The sequence below is a fragment of the Schistocerca cancellata genome, chromosome 1, assembly GCF_023864275.1.
Source record: "Schistocerca cancellata isolate TAMUIC-IGC-003103 chromosome 1, iqSchCanc2.1, whole genome shotgun sequence".
Taxonomy (NCBI): domain Eukaryota; kingdom Metazoa; phylum Arthropoda; class Insecta; order Orthoptera; family Acrididae; genus Schistocerca; species Schistocerca cancellata.
Genome location: NC_064626.1, coordinates 971,899,098 through 971,924,981, shown reverse-complemented (window position 1 = coordinate 971,924,981; position 25,884 = coordinate 971,899,098). Strand labels below are relative to the sequence as shown.

Sequence of the window (25,884 nt, the reverse complement as noted above, 5' to 3'; positions counted from 1 at the left end):
TGAGACGATCCAACTCCCTTTTTACCCGATCACGAAGGGTCACAGGAATGGGCCGAGCCCGAAAAAACTTAGGCCGAGCAGTGGGTTTGAGCGTGATATGAGCTTCAAAGTCGTTTGCACGGCCTAACCCAGGCGAAAAAAGGGACGCAAATGTCGTCGACAAGGAATCCAGTTGAGCATAAGGAATAGCATCAGAGACAATATTGACAGAGTCATCTATGGAGAACCCAAAAAACGCGAAAGGCATCGAAACCAAAAAGATTTTCTGCGTTGCTCTGGTCGACCACAATTATGGGAACAGTGCGGACGACGGATTTGTAAGATACCTCAGCATGAAACTGTCCCAAGAGAGAAATCGTCTGTTTATTGTACATCCGTAATTGCCGAGTGACAGGAGACAGGAGTGGAGAACCCAGCTGAAGATACGTCTGAGAATTAATTATAGTGGCAGCAGAACCGGTATCCACTTGCATGCGAACATCTCGACCAAGGATTTGGACAGTGAGGAATAACTTCCCTGAAAGGGAAGAAGTGCAATTGACGGAGAACACAGAATCAGAATCAGCGTCATGATCATGATCATCATGTATGCGGTCGGATTTGCAAACGGAAGACACATGACCTTTCTTTTTGCAATTGTGACACAGCCCAACATTGGGGACAATCCTCGCGTGAATGTTTCGTAAAACACCGCGGACAAGAAGGAAGTTGCCGGGGGTTTTGCTGCAGTTTCTTAGCGGGTTGTTTACGGCTAGGCCGAGGCTGCGCGTGGGAGCGCACTGCGGCCACGTTGGCCGGCGGGGACGCGCCGCACACGTCGTCAACAGCGCACAGAGGTTGTATTTCCCCGACGTCACCCCACGCCTCGATTTGCGCCCCAGCGGCGCGAGAAATTTCAAAAGACTGCGCAATGGAGAGAACTTCATCTAGAGTCAGATTCGCCAACTGAAGGGCACGTTGCCGAACTTCTTTGTCGGGCGCCGACCGGATAATAGCATCCAGTACCATGGAATCGGCATAGGATTCTTTGTGAACGTCAGTAACAAATTGACACTTTCGACTGAGGCCGTGAAGTTCAGCAGCCCAAGCGCGATAGGATTGATTTGGTTGTTTTTGACAACGATAAAAGGCAACACGAGAGGCTACCACATGCGTTTGCTTTTGAAAATAGAAGTGAGCACATTTCAGCAAAGGACAAAGACGCAGGATCCTTCAAAGGAGCCAATTGCGACAACAACCGATACATTTGAGGTGAAATCCAGGAAAGGAACAGAGACTTACATGGTTGTTCTTCCGTGACATGAAATGCCAAGAAGTGCTGTCGAAGACGTTTTTCATAATCAGACCAGTCTTCCGCCGTCTCGTCGTAAGGAGTGAAAGGAGGTACAGCCAACGACGAGAAACGCCCCGCATTTGACGCCGCGACGAAATCGCGAATCGCCGCTGTTGGAAGCGTTTGCTGTTCAAGGAGATTTTGCAATAGTTGCTCGACAGTAGCCATGGAACCCTGTGAGTCAACGGTGAAAAGGAAAAATCCATTACCTCGTCGCCAATTGTTAGAACTTCAAGTTTAACACATACATTTCTGAACGACACAACAGCACATGTAAGTCACCGAGTACATTGACAAGTATGACATGTGTTCACGTTAGCGTTTGAATGAGCACTGAGCCCCAGTCTAGCGGCCGCTGCTCGGCTGGCCGCTTAGGTGGCGCAGCTGCTGCATGGCTGGCAGACAGCGCCGCCCGTAGAGGACGCACGTAATGAATGATCGGCGAGTCACAACATATTATTTATCAATACACATTTTTTACGCTGAACTCGAAAACGGTTACCAAAAACCACGTTAAGCAAGACCAAATTTTACCAGTTTGTCAGTGGAGGACCTCAACTCTCCTTTTGTTAAGCGATATTCCATTACCCCCTCCCCCTTGACCGACTTTTAGAATCGCCCTTGACTGTCTGCTTGGCACATAGAAATCTCTCAATGTGGTGACTTGCAGACAAGATTGCTAATATACTTAGGATTGTGTGTGTTGTGTATTGAAACGGGGACCTAGAAACGACGGAGAGGCTTTGTCCCCGCCTCAGTCCTCAATGGGTCACAACCCAACAACAGGCTACCAGCAGTCCACTCACCCCACTGCCGCCCCACACTGAAGAACCCAGAGTTATTGTGCAGTTCATCCCCCAGTGGACACTGCCAGTCCCTGTCAATGTAAGCTCTGGGCATGCTTCAGCAACAACTGAACAGTGCAGCAGTGGAACATTGTGTGTCACAGGGAATGAGGATCTTGGCTTGACTGCCCGGATCATAAAAAAAAAAAAAAAACTCTATGAAAAATCCTCAATCTCAAGATGCGCTCCAGGCTCATAAGATAAGATGCATAGCTGTTGACATGGAACAGTCATTAGCAGGCAACTTCTGGGGATCTTGCTGCACCTCAGTTCTATAAGACTTACCTAGACATGTGGGGATGTGTGGGACTGATATGGAACCTTTGAAATTATCCCCTTCTCCTCCCAGTGGAAAGAGTGGGCCACTAAAAAGGTGCTAATATCCAATCAAATAAGAGGGATTGGGTAGCCAGTCCTCCTCACTGAGCAGTAAAGGCTAAAAGTTTTGGGTCTAGTATCAGAACACATGCTGGCAATCGGATTGTGTTTTTAATTGTAAAAAGGAAATGGGCCAGCTTCACAAAAGTTTTGCCTTTCTGCATTTGAAAAAGGTTAGAAGGCACTGCTGGCATTTTAAAATCAGTTAAGCAATTGTGTAATGGGATACTGTTGGTGGAAACATCTAGCTCCTAACAAGTTAAGAACCTACAAAAAGTTCAATGCCTTGGAGAATATGCCATTGAAACTGAGCTGTATACCACTTTGAATTACACCAGAGGTGTTGTAACATGCAGGGTTCTGGTGGACATACCCAAGGAGGAACTGAAAGATGAGTGGCCTCCAGAAGGTATAGTCAATGTGCAAAATATAATGAAGAGGGTGGATGGGGAACTTGTGTATTCTGATGCCTTCATCCTGAAATTTAATACCACAGAACTTCCTCTACATGGCACACAAAGGTGCCCATTATTCACCTCCACTGAAGTGTGTGAATTGCTCTGGAGCTCATCCTGTCTGGAGTCGGGATTGCAGCATGTATCTAGAAGAATGGAAGATATAAGTTCTTACTATGAAGCACATGCCATATAATGAGACCAGAAGGATGTATAAAGCCACACTGCCCCCAATGTTCCCTACCTCCTTTGCTTTGGCTGTTAAACAGCCAGTGCTAAAAGCTGATGCTGCTACACAAACAGAGGTTGCTAGTGTCAGCACTAGTATCTGCATTTTTTCATGCACTTGTGCTGCTGCAGTCAATTCAAAGCCTGTCCTTCCCCCAGAACTTCAGAAAAATCTGCAGTTACTGACATTGTGGAACTCCCAGCCTCTCCATTGGTTTGGTCTGGTGCTCCACCCAGAGTTGTCACAACCACAGCCATTGTTATGGATCCGAATCCTACCCAGGGCAAAAAAATCAAAGGCCAAATGTCTACACCACAGATAGAATTGGGGAGTAAACAGACTCATGATGTTGATGTCATCCATTCTGATGCCTCTCAAATCTTCTTTAGAGACAATGGCCTCTGATGTCGGACTGTGGCAATTATCTTGCCCCAAGACTGAGCCTCCATCCATTGCATGGCAGAAAGTCAGGATGAAAGTGCTTTCCCCATGATAGATGGCTCCCAACATACAGTGGAACATAAATGGGTTTCACGACACATGTGGAGGAGCTGAAACTGCTAGCATAGACCCCCCCCCCCCCCCCTGATTGTGTTTGCATGTAATGCACTTTGAACCATCTGCTGCCCCTCTCCTAAGTGGCCATACACTCTGTCGCAAGGATGACCTGACTGGGGAAAGGGCCAAGGGAGGGGGCACTTAGTTTGTCAATAATGTGCACCACTCTAGTGTTCTCCCGTAGTTACTAACCTGCAAACATTTGCAGTCGCAGTTCATGTCCATCAGGATCACAGTCTCTTTGCTGTATTTATCTACACATGTTGCAATTGACTCAGAGGCTCTAACTGCTCATATAGAACAACTCCTCCAACCAATTCTCCAACTGAGTGACTCAATGCCCATCATATAATGTGAAGTTCATTATCTACTTGTCCTTGGGGTTGGGTTATGGAGAGCCTCATGACACCTTACAAGATGTGCATTCTCAACACAGGTACTCCCAGTCATTTGTGTGCAGTGACAGGGTCAGTCTCAGCCACTGACCTCTCTTTCTGCTCTCCAACCCTCACAGACTCTTCTCAGTGGGAAGTCATTGACAAGTTTCAATCCAGTGACCACTTCCCACTCTGCATTCACCTACTGGATGGAGGGTGGCTTGAACAGAAGCCACCAAAATTATCAACAGGCCTTACTGGATACTGTTCAGCCAGCTGGCTGGTTTAGAACACTGCGGCAGAGTCCAGGAATGGGTGGACCACTTCCCGCAAGTGCTCCATCATGCCAATGACTCATCCATCCAAAAGTTTCCAGATCATCTTAGAAGGCAAGCTGTACTTTGGTGGACAGATGAATGCTGTTCAGGGGCATGGGACAGGTATGCAGCTCTTAGACGCTTAAATGCTGCCCAAAAGCAGACAACCTCACTCCCTTCTGAGTCACGAGAGCCAAGGCTCAAGAGAAAGAAAAGGTCATAGCAGGTGTTCCTGGACCCTATCAGTGATTCGTGCAACTCTATCAATAGGGCTTTTGTGGCCAGCTCTTCATTTTCATATGGTCCTTCCTGTCTAATCCCTCTTTTAGGTTTTGAGTTGGTGATGTGCTGTCAGATCATTTTGAAATGGAGAATGGTGTTACTCAGGGAGGTGTTTTAACTGTTAGCATGGATTCCTGTACAGTGCTCATTAATTGTGGGTGATTTTGCTGGCTGTTTTCTGTTCTTTCTGCAGCATTGCAAAAGTGACACATCAGCTGCAACTTACAGTATGGAAGTTAGAGGAGAGGAGTGGGCTGCAAAGATTAATTTTCAGTTTTCTGCAAATAAGTGTGCATGTGTGTGTTTTCTGTTTGTTTTCTTCATATTTTTAATTTACCTGACTTGCATCTGTGGGACACCATTCTACATTTTAAAGATTCAGTGACGTTTCTGGGCCTCATTTCTGACTCCAAATTATCATGGCTACCACAACTGAGTGACCCGAAAGCCAGAGCCTGCAAACCACAGAATATCATAAAGTGCCTTATTCACAAGTCTTGGTGAGCAGAGAGGGTGCATCTGCTCCATTTTTGTACAGCTTTTGTGCATTCACTGCTAGACTGTGGGTGCTCAGTGTAAGGGTCAATGAGGCCTTCTACCTGAAGATTATTGAAGCTTTCCACCTTGAGGATATTAGGCTGGCCTCAGGTGCTTACAAGACCAGCCCCATACCCAGTCACTGCACTGAAGCTGGGGAACCTCTACTCACCATCCGGTGACAGCTCCTCGTGGTGCATCAGGCATGTCAGTTCCTCACAGCTCTGACTTCAGCCACACACCATAGTGTTGCTCATCTGACTCTGAAATGCCTTTTCTCCAATCATTCATGGGAAACAGAGCTGTTTTAGAGCATCTCATGGTACATCGGCCATGTAAGTTCCTTGTATTTCTGACTTCATCCACACACCATAGTCTTGCTCATCTGCCTTTGGAATACCTTTTCTCCAGTGGTCCATGAGCAGCAATGCCATTTTGGATCTGCATACAGCATGTGCTGGAGCCACTCAGTGAGGAGCATGTCCAACCCCAAATTGTCATTGTGGTCGGCCCAGTGCAATTTTAGATTTGGTAGTTCAGGAGAGATTGCACTCCTGCTTCCGTTTTTAATGTGGTATTATTTAACATTTCATATGAGCCTCACAACTATGTAGCTGTTTTTACAGATGTGTCTAAAAAGGGGGACTCTGTTGGTTACTCTGTTGTTCCCCCAGATGTTGGGCTCAAGATCTGACAAGACTTTACTGTCTTCAACACAGAATTATATGCGATCTTGTAGGCACTGAAGCAGATGAGATGTTCTTCTAGTGTTAAATTTCTTGTCTGTTCTGATTCTCTCAGTGCCCTTCACTCTCTATAACATTTGAAACCAATTTATTTCAGTGTATCATCCTCCTGCATGCTATAGCCACACTGTTGAAATCCAGAGTCTTGCATCAGTGCAAGGATGGGTGCTTCAAAGGACAGATGATAAGCTTCATCTAATAAAGCCCAGAGCACGACCGTAGTGTACTTCCTTCCAGCCATGTAAATGGGGCGAGGTCCTCATCTTTGCATAGGCCACAGGCCTGTGATGCATACTTCTTGCTCTGGTGAAAGGATCCTCCAATATGTAGTGCTTGCGGCATACAGATCACTATGCGCCACACGTTATTGGACTGTGTTTTAGGTTTCCAACCAGTGGGCTGCAGCGCATTTACTGATGCATCTGTCCTCTATTTTAGTAATGTTCAAATGAATGTGGTTGAGTTTAAATTTTAAGAATTGTACAACATTTTTCCTACATTTTAGGGAAATGATTTTAATGTGTTAACAATGTGACTGGCTCATTCATGTCTTTTGTAAATGGCCAGTCGGTGAAATTTCCATGTGTCTTTTTTTGTCATTTTACTAGTATTTTAATCTTTCTTTCTTTCTCCATTCACTTAGCATCTTGTGGTCAATTCACATTAGGTGGGGGCGAGTGTATGAGTATCACTTTACAGATTTGCTTCTCACTGTGTGCAACAATATTAGAGATTTTCTCCACATTTGTTTGTTTTAATGAGTGTAAGGGTGCTGATAACCTCAAAATTAAGTGCCCATAAACTCCACACACACACACACACACACACACAGAGAGAGAGAGAGAGAGAGAGAGAGAGAGAGAGAGAGAGAGAGCAACACTACCAAAACTATTATGTTGGGCATCTGACCATCTTTGATGCTACCTGACACTGTCTTCATAACTTCTTTGCATAAAAAGTTTTAAATTTCTGAATCATTCTTTCATCAAACAACTGTAATTTTTAAATTACAATTTCACAAGGGAAAAAATGAAGTTTAATTTTATCTGGAGGTGGTGGCTCCTTGTTAATTCCCAATTGTCCAGGAAAAACAAGAATTTTTGCTTCTGTTTTTTTTTCCCTTTCTTTGTTACCTCTTATGTCACTCTTTATATAATTCTGCTGTCATCCATGTCTTTTTTATTGTAGCAGTACAATACAGGAAATGATATCGTATACTTGAAGTTGGAGCTGTAAGACTCAGGAACTCGTCTCATACCATTGAAAAATTTAGGTTTAGCAACTAGTGGTATTAAGCAAGAGTTTCATTTCTGAGACCTGCCGATGTTAACTGTATGCAACAGCATTATTCTTTCTTTCCTCAGTTTTCCACAATGACATTTTTATTCTTTAAAAGTCAGTGTGTGATCAGGAAGACATGGGAGCTCATTGCCATCTCACCCCTTCATATGGTATGTTTTCAGCAAACTACTCTTTGTTCTTCATGATTCTGGACAGCATGGATGATGGAATCTCAAAAGTTTTTGTTACTCCCTTTTCCTTTCACCACACATTTCACAGCCTCAGTAACCTGCTTCTTCTCTAAAAGAGTCAAATATTTGTATTTCCTTAAAGTAATTTTTCAAACTTGATTTATGTACTGCAATATATTGCACATTGTTGAGTAAACAAAGCAGTGTAGGGAAGAGTTGAATTACAAAACACATATGGGAACAATCAATGAAATAATTTTAATTACTGAGTGTTAGCTGCTGATATCAAATTACAGTGTATTTGTGGGTGGTCTGTCATAACAATCACTTCAATTTTGTTGTGTGTATTTCTTTAATTTATCAGTGATTTTTGTAGGGACTAGATGAATATTCAAATTTATCAAGGTTCAACTTAGCTAGAGTTGACGTCTCTCCAAACTTATATACTTTCAGTTATCTGCAAGTAATTACCATGACTACCAATTTTGAGTAGATAAGTACTAGTCATGGTTTGCTACCAGTACACATTATAGAAGTCGCTAGCAATGCTTGCTTCAGCATCTTAATATATAACTTGACTTGTTTCACATACCTAAAGGCTCTCCTACATGATGGGATTGACAGAACGTGATGTGTTAAAGAATGAAAAGAGAATTTCCAGACTGAATGACAGTGGTTCAGTGGAGTTGCAATATGACATTTCTGTTCTCAAAGATGACTGTCCCTTGAATGGGATGATCTGTACCAGAAAGAACAAGTTTCTCATGGTAAATAGGTTCCTTCACTTTCAGAAGATGTCAGAGTTTAATTGTGGATTATAATATACAGATCAACAAATCACTCTGCTCACACATTGTGCTTATTTATAAACAATGGACAATCCAGGATGGAATGTGAAAAGGAAAGTTGCTATTCACCATATAGCGGAGATACTGAGTCGCAGATAGGCACAACAAAAAGACTGCCACAAATATAACCTGAGACTGCACCCTTGTGTGTGAGAGTTGCATCTGCATGAGTGACTGTGTATGTGTGTGTTTGTCATCTAATTTTGATGAAGGCTTTACTGGCCGAAAGCTATATTTGTGACAGTCTTTTTGTTGTGCCTATCTGCAACACAGCATCTCTGCTACATGGTGAGCAGCAACTTTCTTTTCATAATATTGTGCATATTTACAAATTGTTATTGTAGTGGCTGTACTGAAAAACCTAATCTCAGAGCCCTCTGACATAGATTTCTTGTCCTGATTTACACAGTCTGTAACTGAAACCTCACCAGTTGATGTAGTGCTGTCCTCCGCTGCATCATTACACTGATGTAGCTGACTTGCGTTATTTTGGAGTTGCTGATGCTATATGAGACATAACTATACTCCATAGACAGCAAAAACTATAGTTCATTGTGCTTAATACCTTAACATTTGACTCCTAAACAAAACATTTCACTGAAGATCTCACTCGTCTTGACAATATTGCTGTTTGTCTAATAACTCACCTGACCTGGAACTTCACGCCCTTTAGACTCATAACCTGTTATCTTGAATCAACCTCCTACTACAAAGGGGCCTAATTAACATTTGTTAAAGAATGTACACAACACTGCTGCAAATAGTATTCCATCTCTGCATATTTATTGACGCATAATGTTCCCTTTCTGATGATCAGCTTTGTATAAGATGCAGGAATCTCAATATTTGGCCAGATTGGTAAGCTAAAGACATTAACAACATTCACAAAGTTTACTGGTGGTAGATTAATGTATTAATTCTCAAAATGCTGATATGCTAAGTAGCTTTGCATTTCAAACACTCTAATGTGGAATAACTGAGAAACATGCAAACAGCCTTGCCTTGTTGAAGTCCCCATCAGATCACCGAGGTTCAGAAATGTCGGACATCACCAGTACCTGGATGGAAAGGTATGCCACATGCTGTTGGCAGCTTTCTCCTTGTCTTCCCAGTGACAAGGAGTAAGGGTGGTGGCTGGCAGCTTTCTCTTTGTCTTCCCAGTGACAAGGAGGAGGGGTGGTGGCATAAAGTCCCAATCACTAGACTTTGTGCCAATGTCCTGGATTAAATTCCAATCCTTTTCACAGTGCCTCAAGGAATGTGAGGACATGTGACACGTCCAGCAGATTAGGACATTAAGCTTGATGGGCCCCTTGGTGATATTCGAGAGGAGTAGGCAGTGTGCCAGGAGAAGTTTCACCCCCCTCCTTTTCTCATTATCATACAATGCAAGCATAACTCTACATTACATACACACCCTTTACTTATTTATGTCATTTAGCAGACAAACTTAACACACAAGTCTCACAATTCCTGAAGGAAAGTTTCCAGTGTGCTCAAAGGATTGGAAAAAGTTTTGCAATTAGATGACTGAACCTGCTCCTCAGGGTCTCCCAACCAAGCAAGCCATATGACATTACATTTTACTAAGAAACACATGATGTTTAAGTGCAAATTAACATAGTAGTCACCATTTCAATTACTGAATAATATAGTAAGTTCACATTATGATTCGTAAACTCTGATTTAATGACACATAGATTATTCATGATTCACTGTCAAGCTCTGACTGACTGAGGCTTTGTCCACCATGCCTATTTATAGATGCTCATAAGACAGGAATCACAAAATGGGAAAATACACAGTTATTACATGTTAAATAATGACATAAAGCAGGAAAATTAAGAGAGACAAAGACACAATAAAAAGTGACTTAAATTTAACTAATAGCTGTGTAATTAGGAAATTATCAAAGCAGCAGTACTATTTTGTGGGAGAGTAATATTAACAAAAAGAGGATTCCGAAAGTTTACAAGTAAAATATCAAGAAAGTGAACTTGCTAATTTGAATAATTAACAAACTAACGAGCTATTTTAATGAAAAGAGATTGGGGACCATCAGCGATGGACTGCCATCTGCGATAAATGTCTCCTATACTGAGATTGTGACTAACTAGTGTTTTTTTTCTTTTTGTAGTGTGTAGCTTTACAAATTTTTATGATGTGCAGTTTGTTGTGTTCTTTTTATACAGTGGTTTGTGTCCTTTTTTTATTCTGCTGTAGGCCTTAAAGGCCCATTAATGGAATTAATGATGATGAACTAGTTTAGATACTAGTAACAAAACAGAATCAAATAAAGAAAACAATAATATTGATGTCAGGAATGGTATGAGAACAAGTAGGATACTCCCATCTTGCTCTGTTACAATTCTACAACAGCCATCTCCGTGCAATATTTAAAATGTAATAAAGTGGTAATCTTTTATTATGACTGTGTTGATACAATTCATCATCATAACTGTTTAAATTTTCTAAACTGGAGTCATGTGTTGTTTGAAAAGGAGTGTTCTAGTTGCTGATGCAGAACTCATTAATAGATCATTGTAAACCATCAGTTTTTGTTTTTCAGCCCCCTCCTCCAACTTCTCCGCCACCATTGCCTCCACCACCAATCACATCGCATTATAGTGGAGATTCTTTAAGTGTATGTGATGATGGTACCACTGCTACAGAAGCTGAAGATGAGGAAGAGCAACAAGGGTTACCAGCATTTCCACTTGATCAGCTACGTGTAATTGAAAGACTAGGTGTCGGGCAATATGGAGAGGTATATTATCTTCTTTTTTTGGTAATAGTCTAAATTACAGAAAAGTGGCTGCCTTTTACTTTAGATTGGTTACTTAAATAGGGTTTAAATTTAATTTACAATCTCTTTTCATACCATGACATGAAGTAACTAACAAAATACTGCATAGTCTCAAATATGTCTTTCCTATCCCCATACATATTAAATCATTATTTTACATATACAAAATGTCATTTCTTATGCAAAGGAACCATCCTTGAACACAGTTAAATACCATTCCTTCATTTTAAGTACTGTACAGATATTACATATTATTACCATCCAATTTCCCCAAGTTGCTAGTTGATAAAGTACCATTTATGGAATGTTCTGTTGGTACTTGGAAAATATAGGCACATTAAAGACTGAAACACACAATACTAATGTCCCACAACAATATTTAATGTATTTTTGTTCTGAAAGAGCTTCCAGCTTTCTAGGCCATCATCAGGCAACTTAAGACTGAACAGGCAGTCCACACAATATCAGTGAGAGCTTCTAACTATGCAAAGATTGTTATTTCCAAAGATATGTGATCATTTTTATGACTATGTGTGTATCTGATAAACACAAATTGCAGTGCTTCAATATGACATGGGTACAAAAACAAGAAATATTCTGTAGTGATGTACTAAATGTTTTAGACTGTAAAAATATGAGTATAAATGCCTAAACCCAGTGACTGACTGGCATAAACAATTGAACTACACTAGTTACACAGATATTGGTTAAAGTCTCTCCATTATAAACAATCTGATAAATTGTTATAAGCATCTCAATAAGCATATATACACAAAGAAGGTATGAACAAATAAACCGTATATTACATTGCACTCAAAGATTAAAAGTATTTGAAAATAATGGCAAAAACAGTACACCACTGTGTATGGGCATCATCTATGTTGCATGGACAAAATTACTGGAGAATGTGATGAACAGACACAAAAAAGGGGCAGAGGGGAGAAAGGATTTAATGGAACATTAGAAATGGAGAATAGTTGTGCTATTTACACTGAGTGTATGTCCTACAGTGAGAAAAATTGCAACTGGCTGCTACTACTTCAGCCAGGGTGAACAGTAGAACTGAATCTGTTAATTAAATAGTTAAGTCAAGATTCTGTGAATGGTATTTATTGATAGCCAGAGTTTCCAGTAACATTAATTTTCTGCCTTTATTTACTCTACAGACAATGTAACATTTAATATCATAAAATGAGACTCATTCAGAGCAAGCTCAGCAAAGGTGACATCTTTCTTTTTCAGTCTCCAATTCCTTCTAAGTTACGTCAGTGTAGTAGTTGTAGCTCTACCTGATTGATCTACATATAGCTTGCCACACAGATTGCAGGAAGAAGGGTATAGAAGTGACTCACAAAAATACTGTCCAAATCATTTACATCTATTTGTTCTACAATCACAGAATATACTCTGAGCTCAAATGTAAAAAGGTATCTCAAACAGAATGACCTCCTCCATGTCAAGCATCATGGATTTCATAATTATACATCACGTAAAATACAAATCACACTCCTCTCTCATTACATCCTGAAAGCTGTGGGTCAAAGTAATGAGGTGGATGCAGCATTTCTTGAATTCCAAAGACTGTTTGCCTTGGTAGATTACCAGTGATTATTAATTACAGTGTGGTTGTATGATGAATCAAATGAAATTTGTCACTGGTTTGAGGGTTTCTCGGTGGGAAAAACACAGCACTCTTTCTTGGGTGGAGAATTATTGACAGATGTATGAGGTGTGTTTTTTAAGTAAGTACCATTTTGAAATTAAAAAAAGATGCGCTAAGATATCTCAATAATTTTATTTTTACTTGAAAGCCTGTACCTTAATCTACACACTGTTGCCATTACAGTCTGATTCTTCCTTGTTTACGTTGTGTACTGAGTGTTTAAGATGCCTCCGATAATCGTGAGTCCCGCCAACTGTGAAGTGCAGGCTGTTATAAGATTTCTTAGTGCTCAAGGCCTAAAAGCGATCGATATTCATCGTGAGATCGGTGCAGTTTACAGAGAAAACATTATGAGTGAAGGAATGGTAAGAAAGTGGGTGAGAGCACTTAAAGATGGCCGCACAAATGTGCGTGATGAACAATGGAGTGGGCATCCTTCGGTCGTTAATGAAAGCAAGCTTGGTGCAGGAAGTAGACAATAAGGTGAGAAAAAACAGATGCTTTACGATCCTCCCTGCAGGATGACTTTCCTAATTTTTCTCATAGTGTTTTGTATGGTATTGTGACTGAGCACTTGAATTACAAAATATTGTGTGCACGTTGGGTACCAAAAATGTTGACGGATGTACACAAAACCAAATGTTTAGACAGTACATTGACTTTCCTTGAGCGGTACCACAACGACGGTGATGGTTTCTTAAGCCAAATTGTTATGGACGATGAAACATGGCTGGCCTACGTCACACCAGAATCAAAGCAACAGTCCATCGAAGTTGAGCAAGAGCATTGTTTTGCTGCAAGACAATGCTCGTCTGCATGTGGTGAATCAGACCAAAGATCTCATCACATCTTTTCAATGGGAAACTCTAGATCATCCCCTGTACAGCCCCAATCTTGTGCCCAGTGACTACCATCTGTTCCTGCACTTGAAGAAACACTTGAGCGGTCAGCATCTTCAAGACGATGACAAAGTCAAAACAGTGGTGAGTGGTTAACAAGTCAGGTGGCAGACTTGTATGAGGGGGTATTCAAAAACTGGTACAACATTATGACAAGTGCCTCAATATTGACAGAAATTATGTAGAAAAGTAGAGTAAGGTACAGGCTTTCATGTAAAAATAAAATTATTGAGATATCTTAGCAAGTCTATTTTTAATTTCAAAATGGTACTTACTTAAAAAACACACGTCCTAGAACTAACCTCAGGTGTTCCCCAAGGATGTGTGTTGGGACCATTATTGTTCTTATTGTATATTACTTGTCTGACAAACAATATCAATAATAATTTCAGACATTTTGCAAGTGATGTTATTATCTACAATGAAGAACTACTTGAAAACAATGCACAAATATCCAGTTAGATCTTGATCATAATTCAAAGCATGCAAACATAAGTACTTGCTTTAATGTTCTGAAATATGAGATTGTACACTTCACAAAATAATAATAATAATAATAATAATAATAGTAATAATAATAATAATAAACAAAACATAGTACTTATAAATACCTGGATGTAACAGTTTGTGAAACTGAGCTTACAGACATTTGAACAAATATGCTAAATGTCCCATGAGAGCCTGGTTTCAACAATCAATATTAAGGAGGAATCTAGAAATATAGAACAGCCCCCTACCTAATGCAGCCTTAGGAACCACAAAGACTATATTAGACAAATTACAGTAATTCATTCCACACTACATACACAAAGGGAATTAGAAGAGACCCTAATATGTGATACAGTGGGAGTTACCCCCTGTCAAGCACTTAACAGTTGCATACAGTGTAGAGAGATAGAGATAGATGGTTTTAGAGAGAGAGAGAGAGAGAGAGAGAGAGAGAGCCTTAAAAATGTTTTCCCTTGATTTTCCCAAAATATTATCCTTTTAGACAACAGACAACAGCAGAATACATCAGCTTACAGATTTCTGTGTCCCTCAAGTTGGTATTTTTTCATATCATGATTCATTATGGTACCATGAGTCCTAAAACAGCATATTTGTTCATTCATTACTTTCATGTTTGTCATACCTAATACATTGGTAGCTGCCCTAGTTCTGGCTTCTCAAAAGTCACCAGCTGTTCTAGCACCATTATGGAAATATTTTACCTCAGTAAACTTAGTTACCTGAATAAAACCAACACACAGGTTTCTGAAAAATTGTGTTCTAATACCCAGGAACTAATCTCTTCTGCAATGGATGCTTACATCCCTTTACAGATGTTGCTTAACAGCAGAACCCTTTTTTCTGTGCTATTTGCTGCAATAAGGCTACAGAATTTCTTCTATCCCATCATGCTCTACTCTCCTGTACACACACGTGATATACAGAAAGTTTCACCTAGATCAAGAGACAAGAAGGCAAATGCATTGACGGGGGGGGGGGGGGGGGGGGGGGGCATGATTGGATTTCAATGTAACTAGAGGGCATGATTGGATTTCAATGTAACTTTGTACACATATATACCATTGGCGTTTATGCAGATGGAGAGAGTAGCAATTCTCTGTGGCAGGTAGAGTGGACACCAGGATGCATTTGTGTTGTTAGTGTTTACTGTTGTTACTATGCATGGTAGCATACATAAGGGACATGAGCAGCATCAGATATTGAGTGATAACTTTGAACGACATTGAGATGGTGCAGCTCATGTCAGCGTTATCAGCACCTGACAGGGTTTGAAAGGGCCTCATTGTGGGTCTCCATTTGGATGACTGGTTGAATTGTGCACTATCCAGATTTGTCAGTCATTCAGATGGTGGACTGCATGGGAACATAAGGGCAGGTGTACTTGTTGTTAAGATTCTGCTCTACTGCATCTGACCACCACAAGGGAAGATTCCCGTATTGAGCACCAAGTACATTGTGACCCCATCACCTCTATGCCTGCCATCTGAGAACAAGTACTGGTGTCCCTGCAATGTCCTTTCACCACTGGTTGAAGACTAGCAGCAAGCCTTGCAGCAGTCACACTAAGAGAATTACTGTCCCATTTGTAGGTTGCTGTTAGCACCACGAAAAATACATTTGCATTTGGAGTGCCAGGACTGTTGTGTTGTGTGGCCCTTTACTGCCCCCAGATGACCATCATCAAGTATGGTGACGACCTGAGCAAGCTCCCATTCTTGTAATGACTTGAAGAGGCACAGTGGTGTTTCTCCTGGTGTCATGATGTGGGGAGGCATTGGATGTGACTTGAGGTCATAGCTAGTAGTAGTGGTTGAGGGAACTCTTATGGCACAATGGTATGTCTTGAACACCCTGCATCCTCATGTGTTAGCTCTCATGAGTCACTTGTCAACAGGACAATGCTGGGCCACACATTGTTCATGTCTCTGTAAACTATCTGCATGATTTTGAGGCATTCCTGTGGCCAGCAAGATCACCAAATCAATCCCTGACAGAGTATACATGAGACCAGCTTGGACATCAGAGACACTTATGTTTGAACCCCAGTGCCGTTATTGAGCATATGAAACCTTAACTCATGAGGTGTCCTTTCTCTAACATATACGAGGTGTATTCAAGTTCTAAGGCCTCAGATTTTTTTTCTAATTAACTACTCACCCGAAATCGATGAAACTGGCATTACTTCTCGACGTAATCGCCCTGCAGACGTACACATTTTTCACAACACTGATGCCATGATTCCATGGCAGCGGCGAAGGCTTCTTTAGGAGTCTGTTTTGACCACTGAAAAATCGCTGAGGCAATAGCAGCACGGCTGGTGAATGTGCGGCCACGGAGAGTGTCTTTCATTGTTGGAAAAAGCCAAAAGTCACTAGGAGCCAGGTCAGGTGAGTAGGGAGCATGAGGAATCACTTCAAAGTTGTTATCACGAAGAAACTGTTGCGTAACGTTATCTTGATGTGCGGGTGCATTTTCTTGGTGAAACAGCACACGCGCAGCCCTTCCTGGACGTTTTTGTTGCAGTGCAGGAAGGAATTTGTTCTTCAAAACATTTTCGTAGGGTGCACCTGTTACCGTAGTGCCCTTTGGAATGCAATGGGTAAGGATTATGCCCTCGCTGTCTCAGAACATGGACACCATCGTCTTTTCAGCACTGGCGGTTACCAGAAATTTTTTTGGTGGCGGTGAATCTGTGTGCTTCCATTGAGCTGACTGGCGCTTTGTTTCTGGATTGAAAAATGGCATCCACGTCTCATCCATTGTCACAACCGATGAAAAGAAAGTCCCATTCATGCTGTTGTTGCACGTCAACATTGCTTGGCAACATGTCACACGGGCAGCCATGTGGTCGTCCGTCAGCATTCGTGGCACCCACCTGGATGACACTTTTCGCATTTTCAGGTCGTCATGCAGGATTGTGTGCACAGAACCCACAGAAACGCCAACTCTGGAGGCGATCTGTTCAACAGTCATTTGGCGATCCCCCAAAACAATTCTCTCCACTTTCTCGATCATGTCGTCAGACCGGCTTGTGCGAGCCCGACGTTGTTTCGGTTTGTTGTTACACAATGTTCTGCCTTCATTAAACTGTTGCACCCATGAACGCACTTTCGACACATCCATAACTCCATCACCACATGTCTCCTTCAACTGTCGATGAATTTCAATTGGTTTCACACCACGCAAATTCAGAAAACGAATGATTGCACACTGTTCCAGTAAGGAAAACGTCGCCATTTTAAGTATTTAAAACAGTTCTCATTCTCGCTGCTGGCGGTAAAATTCCATCTGCCGTACGGTGCTGCCATCTCTGGGACGTATTGACAATGAACACGGCCTCATTTTAAAACAATGCGCATGTTTCTATCTCTTTCCAGTCCGGAGAAAAAAAATCGGAGGCCTTAGAACTTGAATGCACCTCGTATCATGAGGTGTGGCCTCTCAGACACCTATGTTTGAACTGAGATTTAAGGGGTAAATCATTTGAAATTTTTAATTTGAGTTATATGACATTAATTTTGCATTTATTTAAGTGTTGTTTAAATAATCTTTGTTGATTTTGGTGCACTAAATAAAGCCTGTGGTATTTTATTTCCCATCACACAAAATTACATTCTTTTGTGCATTTTTAAATAGTCCACATAAGTGAAATGAATTACATTCTGATAAATTATAGTAGCTCTATAGCAAGTGAATTTTCACATAAAACTGAATATCACATATTAAACATGCACTTAAAAATAGCACTTGGTAGGGACAAAAATAAAACCTGCAAGGTTGACATTCAGCTTTGGGTTCCACATATTCCTCTATCAGCACTTTGAACACAATTGATTTTGACTAACACTAAGTACTTTATTGATGAAACAGAGAGGTCCCCATCACAATTGTCCTGAAGTTGTTCCTCTGAATTGCCCTCCACTAGCACAGTTGTGACCACTGTCTTGTAAAATTGTCATCTTTTTTGTCTGTTCCTTGCTCTCTATCATAAGCATCTTACTCCAACCATCAACTAACAATTTTATCAAACCTAGGATCATTAAAACTAACACTTCCCTGCAAATACATTTTGTACTCTACATAAGGAAATGGGTACGTATTTTACGAGGTGCAACCTAGGAGACCCCAATACATGTGATTAACACGACAGCAACAAACAAAGAAGGCAATATTGCATCCAAAAACAAAACATTGCACAATTGGCAGTTAAACAAGGGAAGGAGGGAGTACAGAAGCATTTTGCAAAAACTGACTTTGAATAGTGACTCCGAAAATTTTCACGTGGTCTGAGAGACCGCACCTCGTAAGTTAAGAGTTAAGAACCAATTTCAGCAGTTGTGGCCTCACAAAAAGATGCAATGGCTTTATGACACCCTTCCCAATCGAATCACTGTATGCATGCAGGCCAGAGGGGTTGCAATGTCAAACTGTGCAGGCTCATACTGCCAAAAGGTTTTGTAAATTTGACTCAATTTTGTAATCACTGAAATAACATCAGACACCCTCTAAACCCATGAAGTTCTATTTTGTTTCCTTCTCCCCTCTGAGTGTTTCACTTTTTTGTTGATTAGCTAAAGTATGAGTATGAAAAAAGTTCCATCTTTCGTGAAACATTTGTTTGTCATAGTTTTTCAGTGGCCATTCTGTTTTTCTTCTCTTTAGCTTGTAAAATTTAAATTTCACATTGTCTATCACTATTCTAACAAATTGCCACGCTCTGTTTAGCATTGCACTTCAATGGAAGAGTTAGACTAAGCATCCCATTAAAGTTGCCACAATGAAACCATAGTCTACAATTTCACAAACATTCCCAATTTAATTTCTCATAAATGTTTCAGCTAAATACTTTGATATTCTTTGTACTGGCATATAGAATGTATAAATGTTCAGAAAAAGTCACTGTACACTCATTTTCAGTATACAGCTGGATGTACTTGAGGTTACTAAGTGATGTTCCAAGAGGATACTCTGCTGTTATCTGCAGATGATTTATCAAAACTGATTACAGAAAAATCACAGCCAGTTGAAGTTTTGTCATCTTGTCACTACAGTTCCATGAACACACATCAAAAAAAGTTTTGCATCACCTCAGTTCCGAGAGTTCTGGAACCTGTACAGAAAATTGGAATAGAGATCAACATAAACATCATTTCTGCCCTTTTTATTGCTCATGAAAACCATATATTGCAATTTGTACCACCATACAGCAAGATGTTCAGAGGTGGTGGTCCAGATTGCTGCGCACAGCAATACCTGTAACACCCAGTAGCACGTCATCTTGCATTGATGTGTGCCTGTATTCATCGTGGCATACTATCCACAAGTTCATCAAGGCACTGTCAGTCCAGATTGTTCCACTCCTCAATGGTGATTCAGCGTAGATCTCTCAGCCTGGTTGGTGGGTCACATCATCCATAAATGGCCCTTTTCAGTCTATCCCAGGCATGTTCGATAGGGTTCATGTCTGGAGAACATTCTGGCCACTGTAGTCGAGCGAAGTCATTATCCTGAAGGAAGTCATTCACAAGATGTGCATGATGGAGGGTACGAATTGTCATCCATGAAGACAAATGCCTCAACAATATGCTGCCAATATGGCTGCACTATTGGTTGCAGGATGGCCTTCATGTACCATACAGCCGTTACTGCGCCTTCCATGACCACCAGCAGCATACGTCACCCCCACATAGTGCCACTCCAAAACAGCAGGAAACCTCCACCTTGCTGCACAGCGTGTCTAAGGCGTTCATCCTGACTGGGTTGCCTTGAAACAAGTCTCCGACGATTGTCTGGTTGAAGGCACATGGGACACTCATCGGTGAAGAGAACATGATGCCAATCCTGAGCGGTCCATGTGGCATGTTGTTGGGCCCATCTGTATGGTGCTGCATGGTATCATGGTTGCAAAGATGGACTTCGCCATGGACATCAGGAGTGAAGTTGCACGTCATGCAGCCTATTGCGCACAGTTTGAGTTGTAAAACAATGTCCTATGGCTGCATGAAAAGCATTAGTCAACGTGGTGGAGATGTTGTCAGGGTTCCCTCGAGCCATAATCTGTAGGTAGTGGTCATCCACTGCAGTAGTAGCCCTTGGGCAGCCTGAGCGAGGCATGTAATTGACAGTTCCTGCCTCTCTGTATCTCCTCCACATCCAAACAACATCGTTTTGGTTCACTCTGTGACGTCTGGACACTACCCTTGTTGAGAGCCCTTCCTGGCACAAAGTAACAATGCGGACATGATTGAACTGTGGTATTCACCGTCTAGGCATGGTTGAACTACAGACAACACGAGCCGCATACCTCCACCTTGGTGGAATGACTGGAACTGATTGGCAGTCGGACCCCCTCTGTCTAATAGGTGCTGCTCATGCATGGTTGTTTACATCTTTGGGCAAGTCTAAACAGTCAAAGGGACTTTGTCTGTGATACAACATCCACAGTCAACTTCTGTCTTCAGGAGTTCTGGGAAGTGGGGTGATGCAAAACTTTTTTTGATGTGTGTAATAATAAGTAGTGTGACAGAATTGTTCACTGATAGGTCTCATTACTGAAGTCTCCTCATTAACAGGGCAGATCACCAATTTCAGTAAGACATAATTCACACTGCACAGCCCAAAAAGAAAGGTACCTGCAACAGAATTCCATTGCTGTTGTAATTCTTGTCATGTCCTGTAGCTATGCAACATTTTTCCTCTTCAAAATGACTAGTGGCTCCACATGTCTTTCATAAATTATGCACGTATTGCTGCCTTGGTACCAGAAGAGTTTGATCATCATTAGTGTAAGATTCATCCTCTGTTTCTCAGAAGAATTAGCAACACTGGGGACCCGAGATGTTGAACTTGCTCATTTTGCTTTGGAGATGATATTTTCTACCTTTTTTTATCTGTCAGTAATTTTATTCATTAGGCTAAAAGAGTCACTGAGGTGAGATTAAAACTGGTTAATGATAATCAAAGACTAGAGGAATACTTTTTGTTAGAACATATTTAGCCTTTCCAACATTTAAGTTGGTGTACTTACACAATCAAAGGAAAATGAGTAAAAGAACTGTGGCAGCTTAAAAAGTATCAGTCACTCCCAATTTTTCAATGCTACAGAATTTCGTTTCTCTTAAAGTGAGACTCGAACAATAGGATATAAATCATCCCTCAGAAAGTGCACCACTATGTTGAGACTAAAAAATAGGGTATCTGCCATTCCTTTGAGTCTGTAAAAAACAGGTAGCAATATGATTTCATCTAAACAACTGCCTCGTAAATAGGAACATAGATTTCTAACTAAACAAATTATGAGATTATAAAGTGCTGCTAAGACCCAACAATGGTGCTGTCCTTGCACATACATACATGGTGATTATGAACTTCTTCCCTGTGCAAACAACTCTTGACCACCACACAACACAACTCAAGAAGTAGAAGAATTTGGAAGACTTAAGAAAATTCACTGCTGGCTTTTAAAATTTCTATGTCAGGAAGGACAGAAAGCAATAAAATTTTATCTCTTGCACATATATATTATAGCATGAAGAATACATATGAAATTTATTGGTTATTAGAGGGTATGCAGAATGTGAAATATTGTACAAATACCTGACACCTCTGGCAGCAACAGTGGCTTAAACACAGGTAGGCATGAAGTAAAACTGGGTTTGAATGACAGATACAGGTCAACTTTAAGTCCATTCATCAGCCTCAGTGCTTGGTGAGTGGTGGAATAACAGTCTCTCAGCAAACTGCATGCTTTAAATGAGTGAGAGATTTCAAGAATGTCCTGGTTAGGGTAACAGTCAAACATTCTCTGTATCAAAGTAGGTCAGGATAGTGTGGGCAGTATGTGGTCTTACATTATCTTGTTGATAAATAATGTCATGGAGACACCAGAAATAGGATACAGCCATCTGGCTTAAGGTCTCAGAAATGTAAAGGCTGCTACCCAAGTAATCAGCTGTGTCAACCAGACATTATCGTGTTGTGTGCCTGATGGCACCCATACAATGGCAATAAGAGCTGGCACTATACCACTAGACAAGTGGGGTTGTTGAGAGCCTATTTGGTATGGAGTAGGGTATGACAGTCATCACATCCCAACCGATGTGAGCAAGAATGTTGTGGAATGGTAAACAGCAGTCTTAACAGGCCATGATCCTGTTGTTGTTGAATTTTGTTTGTTGTGTGCTGCCTTCCTTGTGCTGCAATTTCTGTGACCATAAGTGGATATGAAGAAAAGTAGATACAGCCGTAGTCAAATTATTACACAGCAGATACAGTTGTCTCACTTGCATCGCTTTGATACTTCACACGTTTAAGTTTAATTAAACTCATTGTATAGAATTGCAGGGCACTACATAATACAAATCATATAACTTTCCACAGTGCATCAACAAACAGCATTAAAATAGTCAGAGATGCCTGATAAAACACATACTGTGAAGGTACAGAACTGACAGTCATACATTTGTTTTGAAATGCAGGGAGCAGAGGCTATTAGACTATCACTATGTAGTATGACATAAATGTACACAATGGTTTTCATCCATTGTGTGTGTGTATGTATATGTCTGTGGAAAACTTGAATGAAACAGCTGGTCAAAGACAGAAACAATGAATTCCTAAAGACCGACTTCAAACCTGGAGTTGCTAATTCCATGTGAAAGCCATGATAGTCCCTGTGGAATGGCCTAACCAATTCATATTCTGGTGTTTAAAACTGAGCCTGTTTACTGTCTGTAATGATCTCACAATTGCATGACTTAAGAAGCACAATTGTTGTTCTTTTTCTATAAGAAAAACAAGACTATTTCTTGATTTAAGACCATACCTTATAATCAAACACTAAATGAAAAACTGAACATGGCATTTGTGTCAAAGAAAGATAAAGAATTCCTTAGCATTTTCCCTCTATCTGCAGAGCTTCATATTTCTTATAACATTGTACATATGTTATATTTCAGTGGAAGTGCTGGTAAAATAAGTAGTAAATAATATTAGAAATAATTAACACAAGATGAACATGTAAAAAAAAATGTGGATATGTTTTTAACAACTAAATAAGAATTTAACAGGGCAATTCTCTTATAAAACCTGTTTGATTTCAGATAAACTTATGTACAACAAGCAGATATCCAGAGGACATCAATTCTGACTGCTCTGACTATGATCTTGTAGCTGTGAAGATTTTGAGACAAGGTGCATCAGAATCAAAACGGTATGCTTTCTCAGTTCCATTCTCTTTATTGTTTTTCTTATATTGCATCAATACCATCAAGAAACAGCAACTGCAAGCTGCTTGTGTGAAATATACTAACAACCTGTTAAAATTAGTGCTAATGTATTAAAATAAACCAACAAACAAACACCGTCCAAATGGGTCTTGAAGGCCCAGCCACCGTGTCACCCTCAGCCCTTAGACGTCACCTGATGCAGATACGGACGGTGCGCATGGTCAGCACAGCACTCTCCTGGCCGTTATCAGTTTATGTGATTGGTGTCACTACCTCTCAATTAAGCAGCTCCTCAACTGATCTCACAAGAGCTGAGTGCACCCTGCCACTTACCTACAGCACTCGGCAGATGCGGTTGGTGGCCCATCCAAGTTCTAGCCAAGCCCGACAGTGCTTAACTTTGATGATCTGATGGAAACCAATGTTACCACTGCGGCAAGGGCATTGGCATGTGCTAGTCTATTCTCACTGAAAATTATGGAAATTACTTCTTGATTACATTTACAAATTAAGTATAATTATATTAGGAGAAAAGCAGATTCCTTACCAGGAGCCTCTGTACTTTCTCTTATACTACTCAGCTGCTGTTTTTAACTAACATTTCAAACTAAGCATAAATATAATGCAGCACAAACACTGTTAGCTCTCTGTATACTGAGAAAGTTAAAAACTTAAGATGAACATAATTTTAAATTTTTCATACCTGAATCCCATTATTCTCATAATTTATAGGAGTAGTGGCTAATAAGGCATTCTTTTCTTAAGTTTTTAATGCTTGGAGATTTTCAGTTCCATGCCTGATGTCTGCTGGAGTGTGGCATCAAAACGTACATTTCCCTTCTTAAACCTAGACAGACAACCCTCTGAGTTGCGTGCTGTCCTATTGCTATTAATATTTTTGGCTGACACCTTAAAATTTTTGGGTTCACAATAAAAGACTAAGTTAATTTAGTGTCAGCCACAGTGCCTCTCTCTGATTTTTCAAGTTATAAAAGGAGATTTCTGAACTGGCATTGGAGAGTGCACATAACCTTATGGCTTACAATACACAGGCCAACGAAATTTTTGTTTTATAAACTTTTTTTACATTGACAGCTGATCTTCAGAGATTTTTATGAGCTGAATCGAAATGTAGCCTTAGTTTTTTTGTATCACCCATAGTTTTCAAGCAATATGCTTTTTATTATATAGTATAAAAATCCTAAGCTATACCGTAAACGGGGAAATTAATGAAATGCTTTGTTACAACATAAGCATGGTTTGTATTTACAGTAAGCTACTTAAAACAATGATATGTGCTAATAGAGGTTTTACGTGTTAGCTGGAATTGGTTTGTATTTTCTTTCTCTTTTTGCATTGAAGCTTCTTATGTAGCTTTTTCTAAGATGAGTCGCTTGATGAACTTCTCGGTGAAGTGACCAACAGTAATCTGGGGGACTACTGGTGGTGTTCCAGCGGCCTTGGTAGCATTTTTCCATCACTTTAATGTGCTGGTGAAAATGCTCACCTTGCTCCTCTTTAACATCTCCCATATTGTCTGGGAAGCAATCAAGGTGATTGTTCAAAAAGTGAACTTTCAGGCTCATTAAACATCCTAAAGTTTTAAACTTCTTTAACATTGTAGCTATAATAGAAACATATTTTGGTTCTTTTTCATGTCCCAAGAAGTTTGTAATGACTTGCTTGAATGATACCCATGCTTCTTTCTCATTTAAGGTCATTGTGGATTAGATTAGATTAGATTTACTTTCATTCCAGTTGATATGTAGTGAGGAGGTCCTCCAGGATGTAGAAAATGTCAGAAAAACAACAATACATGACACATATTTACAACTCATACAAATAAGCTAATGTACCATTCCACAGGTCCCAAGTGGCATGGTCGTCATTTTTTAATGAACGCTATATGAAAGAATCATTTTACAAATACTAATGCACTGAATTTAAAATAAAAAAAGTTTTTTATTTATAAGGTAATAAACGTGTAACATTACTGCACTGAACTGGTGCAGAAGTTAGATTTTACTTATATATATTTTTGTACAAGACTAAGTGACTTCAAATCCTTGTGAAGATTCTTATTTCTAGTATTGATTATATGAACTGAACTGTTGGTTTGAAAAAAGTGATATATTTTTAATGACAAATTTCATTAAGGAATAAATATATTGGGAAGCAGTAGTTAGTATCCCTAGTTCCCTAAACAGGCTTCTGCAGGATGTTCTTGAGTTCACACCACGTATAACTCTTACTGCACGTTTTCGTGTCTGGAAAACTTAAGCTTGGCTTGATGAATTGCTCCAAAAAATAATCCCATATGACATTATGGAATGAAAGTAAGCATAGTACGCCAGCTTTCTCATTTTTATATCCCCTATGTCTGACACAATTCGCATTGCAAA

The 25,884-nt window shown here is 40.3% G+C and overlaps 1 protein-coding gene across 3 annotated transcripts in view; it reads left to right on the top strand.

Annotated features, from left to right (window-relative positions):
- Positions 1-25,884, top strand: part of LOC126088407 (discoidin domain-containing receptor 2-like) — an 883,025-nt gene that overhangs the window by 777,795 nt on the left and 79,346 nt on the right. For all 3 annotated transcript variants that reach the window (XM_049906568.1, XM_049906558.1, XM_049906550.1), the window contains exons 12-13: positions 10,947-11,144; positions 23,357-23,466. In XM_049906568.1, the coding sequence (XP_049762525.1) occupies positions 10,947-11,144; positions 23,357-23,466 (308 nt within the window). The remainder of the gene's footprint in view (positions 1-10,946; positions 11,145-23,356; positions 23,467-25,884) is intronic.